Source organism: Lagenorhynchus albirostris, chromosome 16 (assembly GCF_949774975.1).
Source record: "Lagenorhynchus albirostris chromosome 16, mLagAlb1.1, whole genome shotgun sequence".
NCBI lineage: Eukaryota > Metazoa > Chordata > Mammalia > Artiodactyla > Delphinidae > Lagenorhynchus > Lagenorhynchus albirostris.
Genome location: NC_083110.1, coordinates 66,646,049 through 66,661,335, shown reverse-complemented (window position 1 = coordinate 66,661,335; position 15,287 = coordinate 66,646,049). Strand labels below are relative to the sequence as shown.

At 37.6% G+C, this 15,287-nt stretch overlaps 1 protein-coding gene across 4 annotated transcripts; it reads left to right on the top strand.

The window, feature by feature from the left end:
* The first annotated feature begins 109 nt into the window (after positions 1–109).
* Positions 110–14,648, top strand: ZDHHC6 (zinc finger DHHC-type palmitoyltransferase 6). 4 transcript variants are annotated; one of them, XM_060126210.1, is made up of 11 exons: positions 110–258; positions 1,263–1,736; positions 2,381–2,472; positions 3,653–3,812; positions 5,020–5,181; positions 6,813–6,866; positions 10,789–10,956; positions 12,002–12,043; positions 12,740–12,885; positions 12,977–13,023; positions 14,019–14,648. In XM_060126210.1, the coding sequence occupies exons 2-11, from the start codon at positions 1,470–1,472 to the stop codon at positions 14,138–14,140; spliced, it is 1,260 nt and encodes a 419-aa protein (XP_059982193.1). In that variant the 5' UTR covers positions 110–258; positions 1,263–1,469; the 3' UTR covers positions 14,141–14,648. The 4 variants fall into 4 exon arrangements, with proteins under 4 accessions (XP_059982193.1, XP_059982194.1, XP_059982192.1 ...); XM_060126211.1 differs by having other exon boundaries at positions 110–320; positions 14,037–14,648; XM_060126209.1 differs by having other exon boundaries at positions 110–320.
* Positions 14,649–15,287: the final 639 nt, after the last annotated feature.

The following is a 15,287-nucleotide window of genomic DNA, read 5'->3' as shown; positions in this document are numbered from 1 at the left end:
CCGGCTCCCCAAGCTACAAGTCAGAGGGGCTTGTTTCCAGGGGGGAAGTTTGATGCGGCGAACCTCCCGGAAGTGGCTGTCACGGAGTCTGCGCACTGAGCCTGAGCGGGAGAGCTGCGGCGAGGCTGATGGCGGAGCAATGCGAGGGTGGAGGCTGGTGCGGAACTCCGGCCTCTAGCACACAGGATTTACTTTCTACTTGCGCTCGGCTGGGGTACCCATGACGGAGTTATCCGAGCCTGAGAAAACCTGCTCCGGGTGAGCCCGAGCCGCCCCGGAAATGCGATGGCCAAAGAGCGGGCACTGAGGACCAGACCGAGGTGGGAGTCAAAGCACGGGACGTAACCATGATTTTGGCGGTCTTCGCTCCACCTGAGTGAGGATTTCTAAGCGCTCTGCTCCATGACACGGGCGGGAAATTGAGGCACAAGGCAGCGGCATCTGTTGCATGGAAGTCTTTGTTACTCTGTTCCTCTGGTCTTCTTCCCTTGACTCACTCCAGTCCAGTCCGAAATACCCTTCTACAGATCTTCCCGGCGCTCGCCGTCCTGACTTCCCCGTCCCTCGCTCCGGGAGACACTTCTTCTTTTTTTTTTCCTCAAATATTCTCATCATGTTCCTTCTCATATACACCTCCGATCCTGAGTTCACACACACTTATCTCTCCCCTCCCTTCCTTGCAGTCTCTTTGCTTTCACCCTCCCGCTTCTTTACTTTGACACAAATAGACCCTTAAGTTAGTGTTTGGGGGGCAACCGCAGGCAAATGGTGTAGACCATGTCTGGATCATACTTTATGTAATTCGAGACTGGGTAAGAGGCAGTTTAGAACTCCATAGAGGGAGTTTGATGACTTGGCTTCTGTTGAGTTACCGCCGTGGTTTACTCACTCAGCCTCTCCGAGCCATTTTCTTTTCTATGACGAAGGAAGCTGGATTAGGCCAACCCTAAGGCCCTCCTTCGCAGCTCTGAAATTCTTCGTCTCCTCAAACCATTTACTAAACGGTTGCATAGACACAGTCCTCTGACAAGTTGGGAACAAAAGAATAAAAACAACCATTTTACAATCACGTGTCCAGTTTAGGTGCTATTCAGACATGAGGAAAGTTTGGATGCGACGAAAATAGTCTTTTTGACGTTTGATGAGGTACTCATTCCATAGTAAAGTACTTGTGAGCTGCTTTTGTTTAGGTGATTATTGGAATTAACAAATACAGTACATAGTAAAATGTCTTACCGAACTTTCTCATTTTGTTTCTTTAGATTGGATTTCAAACCAAGGTACTGGATTCTCCTAGAAAACATAAAGAGTGTGTAACAGTGAACATGGCGTAATCTGCATTAACATCCCACAATGTGAAGGCATGACAATTAAGGAACACACGTGGACTTGTGGCACATGGAAATGTATGCACAGAAAAAGGAAATCTATAGTTCTTTAAAAACAGGAACGAGTTCTTCCTCACCAAAATGGGTACATTCTGCTCAGTTATCAAGTTTGAAAATCTACAAGAAGTAAAGAGACTTTGTCACTGGGGTCCCATTATAGCCCTTGGTGTTATAGCAATATGTTCTACCATGGCCATGATTGACTCTGTGTTGTGGTATTGGCCCTTACATACCACTGGAGGAAGCATGAACTTCATCATGTTGATAAATTGGACTGTCATGATTCTTTATAATTACTTCAATGCCATGTTTGTTGGTCCTGGCTTCGTCCCTCTGGGGTGGAAACCGGTAAGAAAAAGATTCCTTAAGATGGCGAACCCTCATGATAATCATATATTTAGTTTTTGCCTTATCTGCCAACCAATAAAATCAAACACAGCCTGCTCTTTGCTTTGGTAGAGACTAAGTGTATTATTCTAATCACCGATTATTTAGAGCTCAAAGAATTTATTTTATACTGGTTTGAAAGTATGGATCTAAATTAGTATTTCCCAAAGCAATTTCATTAAATACTTCTGCTTTAAAAAAAAAAAAAATGGAAGGGTGGTGATGAGCGCATAAGTTTCTAGGAAACACTGCATATCATTCACCTCATAATTCTACAGTGTGGTTTGGCTCTAGGATCTTTTTTCATGTAACATATTAACATCCCTTATAACTGAGAAAAACTCTTTAGAAACTACTGTTTTAAACCATAAAGTATTCAGAAATAACAGACAGCCTGGTAATAACAAGTCACGCCTTATGAATAAATACTATGGTTTGATTTTCTTTTATGGGAGATGGGGAAAGGATGGAATTTGAATTTTAACTTGCATTTCCAGCCATTATATTTGAGTTAAAATATTTTTAAATAGTGAATTTCTGGTAACAGCAACATCACTTTTCCAATTACCCAGAAGTTTATGTTTTGTTTCTATTTTGCTGCCAAGGAAAATTCTCAGGATAGCATGTACCTCCAATATTGTAAAGTCTGCCAAGCATACAAGGCACCACGGTCACATCATTGCAGAAAGTGTAACAGGTACTGTCTTTGCTATTCATTGGGGATTGATCAACTTGATTACTGGTCTTTTGTTGTTATTCTTTATACCACATCAATCCTAGTTTTATTTTCTGCAAGGTGGCTACTTTATAAAGTCGAAATAATTAAGTGTCATAATCTTCATTTTACTTTTAAATTGTCAATTCTGATAAGTATTACTCTTTTTTATTATAAGTGAAAAGATTTTTCTAGAAAAGTACAGGTTTACTTTGCTTCTTGCCTTGCCAAGAGCAGGGTAAAAAGTTACACCGTTAGGTTGTTTTCATAAATCAGGATTAATTCTCGACTAGTCATCTTGACTAGCCTTAGAATTGTTCTGAGTCTAAATTATAAATGAGACCTGCTTTTTCCATTATTTAGTTGATTAACATTTACACTTTATACAGATCTAATAAATGAATCCAGGTGCCTATTATCACAGGTGTTTTATATACAAAACTTAATTGGAAGAAAACAGAATCACTATGAAAAATGTGAATTAAGCTAGAACCTTTTTTAATGAACACCTATGTCCAGTGATAAATAAGAAATTTATGATGAGAATGCTGAGGTTTAGGGGGACCATTGGAGGGGCAAATAAAGTTTAGTTTGAGGCAAGAAAATTTTCTTCTAGCAGCCTCAAGGAAGGGAAACAGAGTAAGACTTTGCTTATTAAACCACATCTTATATTCCGGAGTTAGCTTGCTTAGCTTAGAGACTCCACATCTAAAGAATACGAGCAGGAAGGAAGGAAGTTACAAGCGCCTGCTAGGTCCCATCAACCCCAGTGGAGATTTATAAGTAATTTTGTTCAGTCTCTGTTGTTTTCCACTTCAGTCACTGCATTTCAGAGCTAGAGGAAAACCAGGAACTATGCTCATTTCTTTATAATGAACCTCTCAGCGGGCCTCCAGACTTCTTCAAACAAAGTCACTTGTAGCAGACATCTTTTCCTCAGATGCTGTTACAAAGCCTGCCCTTTCTTGTGTTGTTTAAAATTTAAAAGAAGTCACTGTTTAAAAACTCATAAAGATTTTTCTTTGTGTTCCATGAAGTATAATTTCTCTGTGACCATGCATGGACATGCTAGATTCCGATGTGCTTGATCTTTTGAAGACCAAAGTTATTTAAAGTAGACAGGATTTTCTGCCTCACGTTTTATGTAAATTTTTCTTGTTAGGTGTGTGATGAAGATGGACCATCACTGTCCTTGGATCAACAACTGCTGTGGTTATCAAAATCATGCTTCGTTCACACTGTTTCTCCTTTTAGCACCACTGGGTTGTATTCATGCTGCCTTTATTTTTGTTATGACAATGTATACACAGCTTTATAATCGGGTAAGAAAATGTTATAAAATCATGCCAGCTTAAATAGTAGTTATTAAGATTATTTAAGAAGTTCCTTTTGGAAATATGCTTTCTACAATTTAGGTGGGGAAATAGAACTTTGTAACTTTATAATCCTCAATAAGGACTCCTTTTAAAAAAGCAGTAAAACAGTTTTTAAGATGAGGAAAGATCATTTTGTTCTGGAAACTCACCTTATATGCTCTAGTTGAAGTTGACAATTATTTTAGTACTATGTATAACTTACTGGACTTCAAACTTGGTAGCTGTGGTAAAGAATAGTTAGAGGAAAAGGCAGAAGAGGGAGAAAAAAGGCAATACTAGTGCTTTCTGTTTCCATTCGATCCTGTGGCCAGTTGTAGTTCTTTTGTTCATTTCTAAATCCAGTGTCCTGGAACGTGGCTCACAGAGCAGGTGCACGTTCTAAGATACGGTGCAACTGATTGAGTTGATTTATGGGCAAGTAGTCATGAGATAAAGTTCAGTCGTCACAAATTGAGGCCCCTAAAGAGGCCTGGAGGGTCAGTGAGGGAAACAGGCCTGGTGGGATGTGGTAAGCTGGAAAACACAGGTCCTTCACACAGGGAACAGCCCATGTTTGACTTCAGCCAGTTCTTGATGTTTGGAAATCCAGCCTGGTGATGTCAGATCATCCAGTTTTTCAAGAAAAATCTGAAAATCTGGACTTTTTATGTGAAATCTGATTTCTAAATCACTAAATTTCTAAATGTTGGTACCTAACTGAATATTTTAAAACATTTTGTAGGCCAGGCAGTACACATCGGCAGGCCATATTTGGCCTACATTTTGCTAGTTTTTAAACCTCTCGTTGTGGAACATGAGGGAAGAAACCACTGAATGCTAGGCTATGTTTGTCGCTGTGGAAATCACTGTAAATAGAGGAAAACAAGGAGAGGATGGGAGACGCAGTTACAGCTTAGATTGGTGGTGTTCATGCGTAGTAATGTTTGTGTGGTCTACCTAACACTTTCTGAGGGAACAATAACAAACAAACAAAAAACGTTTTAGAATACTGAAGAATGATATCGTGCATATCAGTATGAGTTCAAACCACAGTATTGATTAGAAACAGCTCTGTTTGCTTTGGCCACAGTGTCAAGTTGTCATTTGTTGATCTTTTTGACCAAGTTCTTTTAAATGGTAGAGTATGACTGTGTGTTGTTGTTATTGTTTATAGCTCTCCTTTGGGTGGAACACGGTAAAGATTGATATGAGTGCAGCCCGGAGAGATCCTCTTCCGATTATTCCGTTCGGATTAGCTGCATTTGCTGCCACCTTGTTTGCCTTGGGATTAGCTTTAGGAACAACCATAGCTGTTGGGATGTTGTTTTTTATCCAGGTAGGTTCCTCTATTACCTCTAGCTAAAGTTGTCAAGTTATTGGGGCCACTTGTAAAGAGAAAGAGATAAAGCTTCCATTTAAGTATGCAGTGTGAAATGGAGATTATTGTTATGTATTCCATCTAGGTGATTAATTTAATCTTCTACTAGTCAGATAATTTTGAAGTGACTTTGCCAGAATTTCTAGGTTATTGATTTAATTTTAAAAATACTAACTTAGAGTTATATAGCATTTTATACTTGAGAAAGCTCTTCTCACCGTCTCTCTTGATCTTCACATCAACCCCAAAAGAGGTTGAAGAGGAGTATTATTTTCCCTTCCTTACAGATTAGTAATTAAGTCACAGGAAGGTTAAGTGACATAGCCAAGATCATCCATTCATGTATTCAGTAAACATATATTCAATGAACATAATTGTTATTATTTTATAGTAGCATATATTAAATCAAAATCATAACATAGCTAACATTTATTGAGTGCTGTTTTAGGCTTTTTACATGTGTCAGCTCATTTAATCTCCATAACAACCCTGTAATATAGGTGCTATTTAATGTCTACTCTGTGATGAATCACTTTGCTAATTACTGAGGCTACAAGAATGAAAATGAAGGGTTCCTGCCATTAGGGAACTCACAATGAGTGGTGAAGAGTTAACTAATACAGGGTCATGTGTATAGCATAGATTTATGTACAGAGTGCAGTGAGAACACAGAGAAGGAGGATGTGGCCCTGAACGGATCAAAAAATAGTTCTTATGACTCATTTCATTTGCTTAATTAGTTTATTCATTCATTGAAGGCCCATTGTGGACCAGGTATTGTGCTAGGCCCTTGGAATATGATAAGGACTCCCAGTCCAGGTTTGTTCTTACTGTGTCACACTGTCTCCATGAAGGCACATCGAGACTTCAAAGAATTGCAGGACATATAGAATTAGAAACGCTGGGCTTGAGGGCCCTGATGCATCACCCAACCCTTTTTGAACTCTTGGTTTTAAAATAACCTGGTTTTGGTTATAGTTCACATTTTCTACTAGCCTGGGATCAAATTCTTTGAAAAATTTTCCCCGATCCCTAGAATTAAGAATCATATTAGAAATAAACTAAAATCCTGTGGTGTAAAAACCTACATAAATGGAATTGCCATAGCTAGGAAGATCAAAAAATAGAATCGGGACTGAAAATATTCAGTTTTTACAGCAAGCAAAATATCTAGGTTGACTGAAATGAGTCACTGTTACTTGTAATAAATAGATTAATCATGTATTTAAGATTAAAAATAGTGGTAAAAGATTTCAATAGCATAATCTATGTAATACTGATTGAATGGATTATATCAATATTTTATTAATACTCTGAAAAACCTATTCAGAAGATAGTACATAAAACATGATTTTTTATTTAAACAGTAGATTCAGATTTGACTGTGGATCGATGTAGTCATTCATGTGAAGATGTACAGTGGTTAAGAGTCAGATGGACCACACTCTGTTACTTAATCTCTGTTATCCTGATATCTTCATCTATGGAGTGGAACAATAAAAACTACCTCGTAGGGTTAGTGTAAAGATTATAATCTTAAATGAACCAGTCACATTATGAAATTTTACTATTTATCATTTAATTTCCAGATGAAAATAATTCTCAGAAACAAAACTTCTATTGAATCATGGATTGAAGAGAAGGTAAATTTTATAATTGTTCCTCAATATCGATAAAGTACTAATAGACCAGATTAACTAATAAATGCCCCAAAATGAAAACTTGGCTACCAAATGGCTTCCTTACGTCATTTGCATGCCATGTAAAAGGCGATCATGGGAACCGTTTGATTTATTCCTGGTTTAATATGACTCCCACAGAGCTCTCTCACACACTGAGTTGTTGAAGAGGCCTAAGCCACACATGAAACCATTTTGGCTCCTCTCAGACTAGAGGAGAAGGGAACCCATTGGGAAAGGAACTTCTGTCCTACCAAGGTGCCATCACATAGGCTTTAGACATCAGATGGGCTTATAACATTTAGCTTGTTACAAACCTCACAACCTCCAGTACATACTTCACGCTGTCCATTGTGATTCTGATATAAAAAGTACATCTGACTACCCCACTCCCTATTTAAAACTTCTCAGAGCCTCACTATCACTGTAGCAGGGGTTGTAAACCCAAATGCACTAGGGCCCAGGCAGATAACCTAGATGCGGGGAGCCAGTCTGTGGGCCAGAGCTGCCCGGCAGACGAAGCTGATTGGTGCCACAGGGAAATCCTCACCCAGTATTGTGAGATCGTATATATTTTTTTTTTCCAAGAAAAGTCAGAGATCTGGATTTCTGTGTTACCTCCTTTCTATTTTTAAGCATTGGCAAGCAATTCAGATTAAAAACAAACAAAAAGCCTTTGTGGGACAAATAAAACACCTATAGGACATATTTAGCCTCCCGGCAGCCAGCTGGTGAGCTTTCATTTACAGCAGCAGTTCTCAAACTTTTTGGTCTCAGGACCTTTTACATTCTCAAAAATTGTTAAGGACACTAAAGAGCTTTTGTTAATGTGTATTATATCTATTGACATTTGCCATATTTTCTAACTGAGAAAATCTTTGAATATTTATTATTTCACTTTAAAATAACAATAAATCCATTATATGTTAATAAAAATAACATGTTTTTGGGAAAAATAATTAAATTTTCCAAAATAAAATAGGAAGTGGTATTTTTTTTTTATAAATCTCTAATATCTGACTTAACAGAAGACAGTTGGATTCTCACATCTACTTCTGCATTCAATCTGTTGAGATATGTTGCTTTGATTGAAGTATATGAAGAAAATTCAGCCTCAGATAAGTAGGTAGAAAAGGGTGGAGTATTTTAACATGTCTTTTAGATAATAGTGGATATTCCTTGATAATACATTAAAGCTTGACAAGTGCTAGTTCTTGAGAGGTTAGCTGCATGTGAGATCTGAAACTACATCAGTAAACTCTTTGTATTCTTTTGTATTTAAATCCATCAATCTATCTTGCTCTTTGAATGGACCTGGTACCCACATAGGGCATCAGGCATCGGTCATTTGGAAAATAGTAGTTTACAGCATTACACAGATTTTTTAAATGTTGACACATTTCATTATACAGTATCTAAAAGCCGCATTCATTTATATCACTACCAATTTTATGGGGAAAATCTTTAAATATTGGAAAGCTGTCAAGCTCATAGTTGTGGCTATAAATTTTCCAAATTCCAATTTTCACTTGAAAGCCTTATTTTTTCCACTGGCAACAAATACTCAGTTGTTTATATGAAGTAACAGCCTGACTTTGTTCATTTTCGAGAAGACATCCACTAAATACCAAGGTCTGAATAACCTTGGTTTTTCTGTTACATTACTCATTCTTTCATGTAAAAATACCATTATATGAAAAAAGCTGGCTACACAGCTTTTGTTAGCTCACAACTCAAACAAGTGTTTTTCTTGAGATAAGCACTTTGGCAAGCTTTATGTGTACTTCCCATTTTGTCACACAGAATATTAAAAAGACATCTACTTTAAAAAAAAAGACATCTACTTGAGGGCTGAGATTTAATAAAAATAATTTTTATTTCTTCATCAAGAAATTTTTATGTACAACTGGGCTTTTTGTTGGTTTGGTTTTGTTTGAATTATGAGTGTGTAGCAGTGAAGAGTATAGCACCTATTAATACAGTTTGGTGCCACTGTCTTGATTCCTGCCTAAGGTGCCAGCAGTTTTACCCACCGTTGCAAATGTCAACACCATGAAGAAGGCAAATAACATCTTCGTATTATTATGAAAGTTGTCTGACTTTGTTGAACTCCAAGAAAAGGTCTTGGGGACTCAAGGAGGTATGCAGAGCATACTTTGGGAACCACTGATGTACGGGTTTAAGTCCAAGCTCCCTAGCTTAAGTGTAATATCAATAAAACCTTTTATATCTTGCTCTTACCTGCTTCTCCAGCTTCATTTCCACCCCTCCCACCCCATTCACACTCAATACCAGCTAATACCAAATAGTTTGCACATCTTATGCTTCTGTATCTTTCCACATGTTGTTCCCTCTGCCTAGAATATTCTTTCCCCCTATTTTTTGCCTAATTTCTTGTCCCTCAACACTTAATTTAGCTGTCACTTCCTCCAAGGAACCTTCCTTGACTTTCCCTAGACTAGGTTAAGTACTTCTGTACCGTTTTCCTGTAGCACTTACTGCACATCTCTGTCACCTTTTAACACACAGTATTGCTGGAATCCCCCATCTTCACTGAGTGCTTCTCTTAAAGACCATGCCTTGGTTATTTTTGTAAGCTACTCTCATCCTTAGCACTTTTTCTTTCTTAATATTCTAGATCTCTATTCTCGGAGTCTCTTAATTCATTTTGAAGACTCTGAAGCTTTTGCTTTTAAAAAGGGAAAAGAAATTACCCTTTACTGTCTGGGTGGGGATGGACTTACATGTTGTCATGTTACAGCTTGACAATTTTAATTGAATCAACATCACTTTATAAGTAACTGCAAAACCTTTTCCCTAAAATACTATCCCCTGATAATATTTCAAGGTATCATCTCTAGTTAGCATAATGTGTTGACATTAGATTAACAGTGTTTTTTTGCTAATGACCAAAGCTCTTTATAAAGTGCCATGCTAAATCTAGAAGTTATTTTAAAACTGGCGCTCTGTTGCTCAGTAGAAATCAAATAAATGATTGTATTGATATTAAAATGTATCAGAATTACAGATTTTATTACACTGTAAGTATCAACTGGATTTGTACACTTATTGTAGGAATAAATGGTGTATCTTTATACCACTAGGTGTCAGTGGAAATTCAGAAATTCTAAGAAATTTCTTAGAAATTTCTATCAGAAATTCTAAGCCAGTTTATCCCTTTAAGTAAAAGCTAACAATTTAAATGCCTAGAATATAATTTATGAAACCTGAATATTTATATATATATGCATAAGATGTACATATAAATGCCTCCATAAATAAGTATATAGACATTATGTAATAAAACTGAAAGATGTCTTACACATACTTGCTAGCTTTAAAAAATAATAATTTTCATAGAATGATGACTCCCCCGTCACACCTTTCCTGGCCACTCACACAGGTGTTGCTGCCACCCAGGATGCAGCCATTGCATTCTAGTGCACCCCACCTAACGGTTCCTTCCATCCTGAATAAACCCTTGTTTTCTCTTAAACCTCCTTATCAGTATGTCTTCTTTACACCTGGATTCCTTTGTTCTGCTGAACAAGCAAGAACATTGAGGACTTTTTCTACATGGAATAAAGTTACTGACTCCTTTAATAAATGTTTTTGAATGCTTAAATTTGGTCTTATTTAGGCGTATTCCTGAGTAACTCCTGTCAGACATTTTCTGGATGGTCTCATACAAGGTTGGTATTGTGTGTCAAGTTCTTCCTATATTGTGATAAGTGTGTTTATTTCTCCTGTGTACTCTAACGTTACAACAAGGAGGAAGCATTTTTAGGTATGATACAAATTTGAGGAATAAATGTTCTCTATAGTATATTACTAAAAGCCACTTAAGACAGATGTATCTGCCATCTTACATCTTTGTTACCCACAGGCTAAAGATCGAATTCAATATTATCAACTAGATGAAGTCTTTGTTTTTCCTTATGATTTGGGAAGTAGATGGAAGAACTTTAAACAGGTTTTTACGTGGTCAGGGGTCCCCAAAGGAGATGGACTGGATTGGCCAATAAGAGAAGGCTGTCACCCGTACAGCTTAACAGTGAGTATTTTTGTTCAGATAGTCTTGCCTTTTTGCCTCACCTTCTTCCCCTTAACTTCTCCTTAACTCCAATGGCATTTTATAGTAAAATAAGTAATAAGAATTTTTTCAGTATGTCAAATGAATCTAAATTAATTCTAAAGCGCTCCTTGTATCATGTCCCTCCTTCTATTTAAATCATTCCTTATCTCTCCATACCTGTGAGATTCCTTAACTTAGTTTTATAAAATCTGGCCAAAAGCTACCTTTCACCTACATCCTAGCAGGAATCATCCTTTCCAATCAGCCTAGTCTACTCAGCGAATTCCTGGTACATTCCTGACACCTAACTCCTCCCCAACACTGTTTTTTCTATGTCATATGAGCTCCTGTTTATCGGAAATTATTCAGACCAGTTCCAGTGCCCTCTCTTCCATAAAGACTTACCTCCCCACTCTAGACTCAGCTGGATTTGGCACTTAATCGTATACTAATGCATATTAGCACATGAGGTCTCATCTTTATTTAATTCTTGTATCTTATGTCTTTAACTTAACTTGGCAAGATTCTAGGCAGAGGTTATTTCCCCTGCTATATCTAGTGTAGTAACATTTAATAAACTTGCTGAATAAGTGGAGAAAAGGAGTTGAAATGGTGAATTTTAATCAAGACTCATTGTTGGTGAATTTTGCAGTCTGTTTGCCCTCTCTCTAAAGAATCAGTGAGTCTCTGTATCCTCTTCACCTCAGGGACGAGCCCAGAAGCCCCCTGAGGGCAGAGAGCACATCTCCCTGATTCCTGGGCCACAGGGAGTGCTCTGTGAATAAAGACATTGGAGAGGGAACACTGAGGAGGCCCCACTTCAGTACCAGTTTTTAGTCACAGAGCCTTCTTTCCATGCTAAAAAAAAAAAAAAAAAAAAGGCGGCCTTTAAATTGTCAGCAATTTGAAATGTTGGAAAATTGGGAGTTTGTCCTGTCACTGTGCTATAGTAAATGAGGAAAGCCTGTTTTTAAACATTGAGATAAGAGACTTCATTGTTTTTTTTTTTATATCTTCCAAACAGATAGAACAGTTGAAACAAAAAGCAGATAAAAGAGTCAGAAGTGTAAGTAATTCTTTTGCAATGATACTAATTTCTTTTTCTTTTGTCAGGCTCTGTACTTCTGTGTAGTTTTAAAATTGCCTTTGAGTAAAAACCAACTGTTAGCTTTTATTAACTAATATTTCTTAATACATTTGTTGAAATTTAATGCATATTAGTTTTGTTTTCATTTAAATAGTTTGTGCTGGAGGTTTGGAGGGAATGTAGTCAATTTATGTTGTCAGAAGATAATTATCCTCAATATAGTTCCCTAGTGTGAAACTCGTCCTTACAGTGATGCTGAATAATTCAACGGCCACTAGCTACATGTGGCTATTTAAATTTAAATTAATTTAAATAAAATTAAAATTTAAGTCCCTTGGTTGCACCAGCCACATTAAAAGTGTTCAGTAGCTACATGTGTCTAGCGGCTATCACACTGGATACCACAAGTATAAAACATTTCTATCACTGCAGAAAGTTCTACTGGACAGCACTGCTTCTAAAATTTCATTCTTAGCCATGTGCTTGAAATGAAGGGTAAGGAAAAGCCTGAGAATTAGAAGCATCAATTAATTACCTTCTATAAAGGGTAGGTAGGGAACCAGGAGGGAAAGACTTGCCTCATATTTTGGATCTACCTTTAACAGTTTACATTCAAACTTCAAAAACCTCAGGTATGAGTTAATATTAAATTGTTCTTCTGCTCACTGATGACAGGTTCAGTATAAAGTAATAGAAGATTATAGTGGTACCTGCTGTCCTTTGAATAGAGGAATCAAAACCTTCTTCACGAGCCCCTGCACTGAAGAGCCTCGGATAAGGCTACAGAAAGGGGAGTTCATTTTAGCCACAAGAGGCTTACGGTAAGTGACAGAAAGTAGTGAATTTCTTCTTGAATGACGAAATTGGCATCTAGCCAAAAAAAAATTAATTTTAATCTTTTAAATATTTCAGATACTGGTTGTATGGAGATAAAATTCTTGATGATTCCATTAAAGAAGGTATGAAAGTGGAAGGGGGTGTTTAAAGAACAAGACTGCCAGCAATAGCTGCAAATTTTACAAGAATAACTTTTATAAACAGTCATGTCACGTGCATTAGGGGAACTAAATAGGAAGGCACATCATTAAACAACAAAAAGAAGCTCTTTGTATTATTTCTCCATACACTTGTATTTATCGGGTCTTTGCAATGATTAGCAAACATCACACCCCATACTTAACTATGCAATAGGCACTTGTGGAAATGCTTCACTTGTGGTATTCAGGTCCCCAACAGCCCTCCGAGGTATTGGTGAGGGAACTGAAACGTGGAGAGGCTAAGCAACGTGCCCAAGCCCACGCTAAATGCAGATGGAGCCAAGACTCCAGCCCACGCAGTCTGGCTCCAGAGCCTATGACTAAGCTGCCATGCTATACGCGCCCCCATTGAATGACTCGTCCTATTAAGTTATTATAAAAACTAATGAACTGAAACTGTGTCCTTGATTTTTTATTTACTTTTAAGAATTGTTCCTTTTTAAAGTAAAGATTAACCCAGGATGCTCTTTTGAAAACACTGGGTTAATCATAAATTAACCCATGTGACAGCTTAGGCAAGCTTGATATAGAAGTGCACAAGTTAGAGAAAGTCTAAAAGGAAAATTCACAAAGGCTACAGGGAGATAGTCCCCCAGAACAGATGAAGTATGACAGAGCCATCCTCCTTCATGGTCACACACATGTACGTGAACACCAAGTTGCCCCCACTCCACTGGGGCTCTCCTGAGCCACATCAGCTCCTTCCCAGATGATGCAATTTGGGAAATATCTGTTTCCTAGCTTGTTAGGAACATTTTTTTTTTAATTTTATTTATTTATTTAACTTTAACCACATATTGTGCTTATAAAAGATGCTGGGGGGTGGTAAAGTCTAACTAAAAGCTTATTAATTGGAAGTAATAGAACTAATGGGTCTCACAAATGTCATTGCGGTATATCTGACTTTTTCATATCAGTTTCATTTTCTCCCTCAGATGTTTCAAGAATAAGAGGATGGTTCCCTAGAAACTGTGTAGAAAAGTGTCCCTGCGATGCTGAAACAGATCAAGCCCCAGAGGGCGAGAAGAAAAATAGATAGCCACTTTTGAAGTAAAATTACTCTAAGTCTGCTCCATTACTTGAAAATTGTACATATTACTAAAGAATTATGCAATGAGCCTACTCTGGTTAAGGTGTTCTTTTCCTCAAAGGTGCCCTAATGCCATGATCTAAATATTTTTATTATCATTTTGAAATGGAGAAGCCATTCTGCACATACCTTTGAATTCCTGCACCTCGATGCCACCGCTCCCTCTCCCCAAAAGGAAAAACACTTCACCCAAGTAAGTCGATTGCATTTTCTCTAGGATTTTTTTATGCACTGCACACGATGGACCTCACCTGCAGATATAGTTCCCCCTTTGCCAGGAGCATCTGCATGTGATGCTTTTATCCTCTCTCCCCCTCTGCTGAAATTTCTTATGTAATATTCTAGATACTATAGAACTTAATTTGCAGATTCAATGTAAGCTCAGATTTTATTACCCGTCTTTTAATAATGAAGATTTTGTCAAATCAAATAAAGATCAATGGATGTTCTGTATAAATCATAGTTTTTACTCAAAGTATCTTTTTGCTGACGAAAAAGGATTGTCTTAGTTCCTTATGGAAAAACTGCTTTACTGCCTTGTGAAAAATCGACATCTTTAATCATGAGTCTTTAGACATACATATTTGCCTCAAATTACCCAATTAATGGCATATTGAGATCACAGGATTCTAGGAGACGTTTGTTTGTTTTTTTTTTTTGCGGTACGCGGGCCTCTCACTATTGTGGCCTCTCCCGTTGCGGAGCACAGGCTCCGGACGCACAGGCTCAGCGGCCATGGCTCACGGGCCCAGCCGCTCCGCGGCATGTGGGATCTTCCCGGACCGGGGCACGAACCTGCGTACCCTGCATCGGCAGGCGGACTCTCAACCACTGCGCCACCAGGGAAGCCCTAGGAGATGTTTTTTAAATTGAAGTATAATTGGTTGACAGTGTTACAGGTGTACAGCAGTGATTCAGTTATATCTATATATTTATATATATGTGTGTGTATAGATATTCAGTTATATAATATATGTATATATATACACATATATTCTTTTTAGATTCTTTTCCATTATAGGTTATTACAACATATTGAATATAGTTCCCTGTGGTATACAGTAGGTTCTTGTTTATCTATTTTATATATAGTAGT

Coding starts and splice junctions, on each gene's coding strand:
- ZDHHC6 (XM_060126210.1), top strand. CDS start 1,470: ATGGGTACATTCTGCTCAGTTATCAAGTTTGAAAATCTACAAGAAGTA. Junction 2,473..3,652: donor CATTGCAGAAAGTGTAACAG/GTACTGTCTTTG, acceptor TTTTCTTGTTAG/GTGTGTGATGAAGATGGACC. Junction 12,044..12,739: donor CAGATAAAAGAGTCAGAAGT/GTAAGTAATTCT, acceptor CACTGATGACAG/GTTCAGTATAAAGTAATAGA.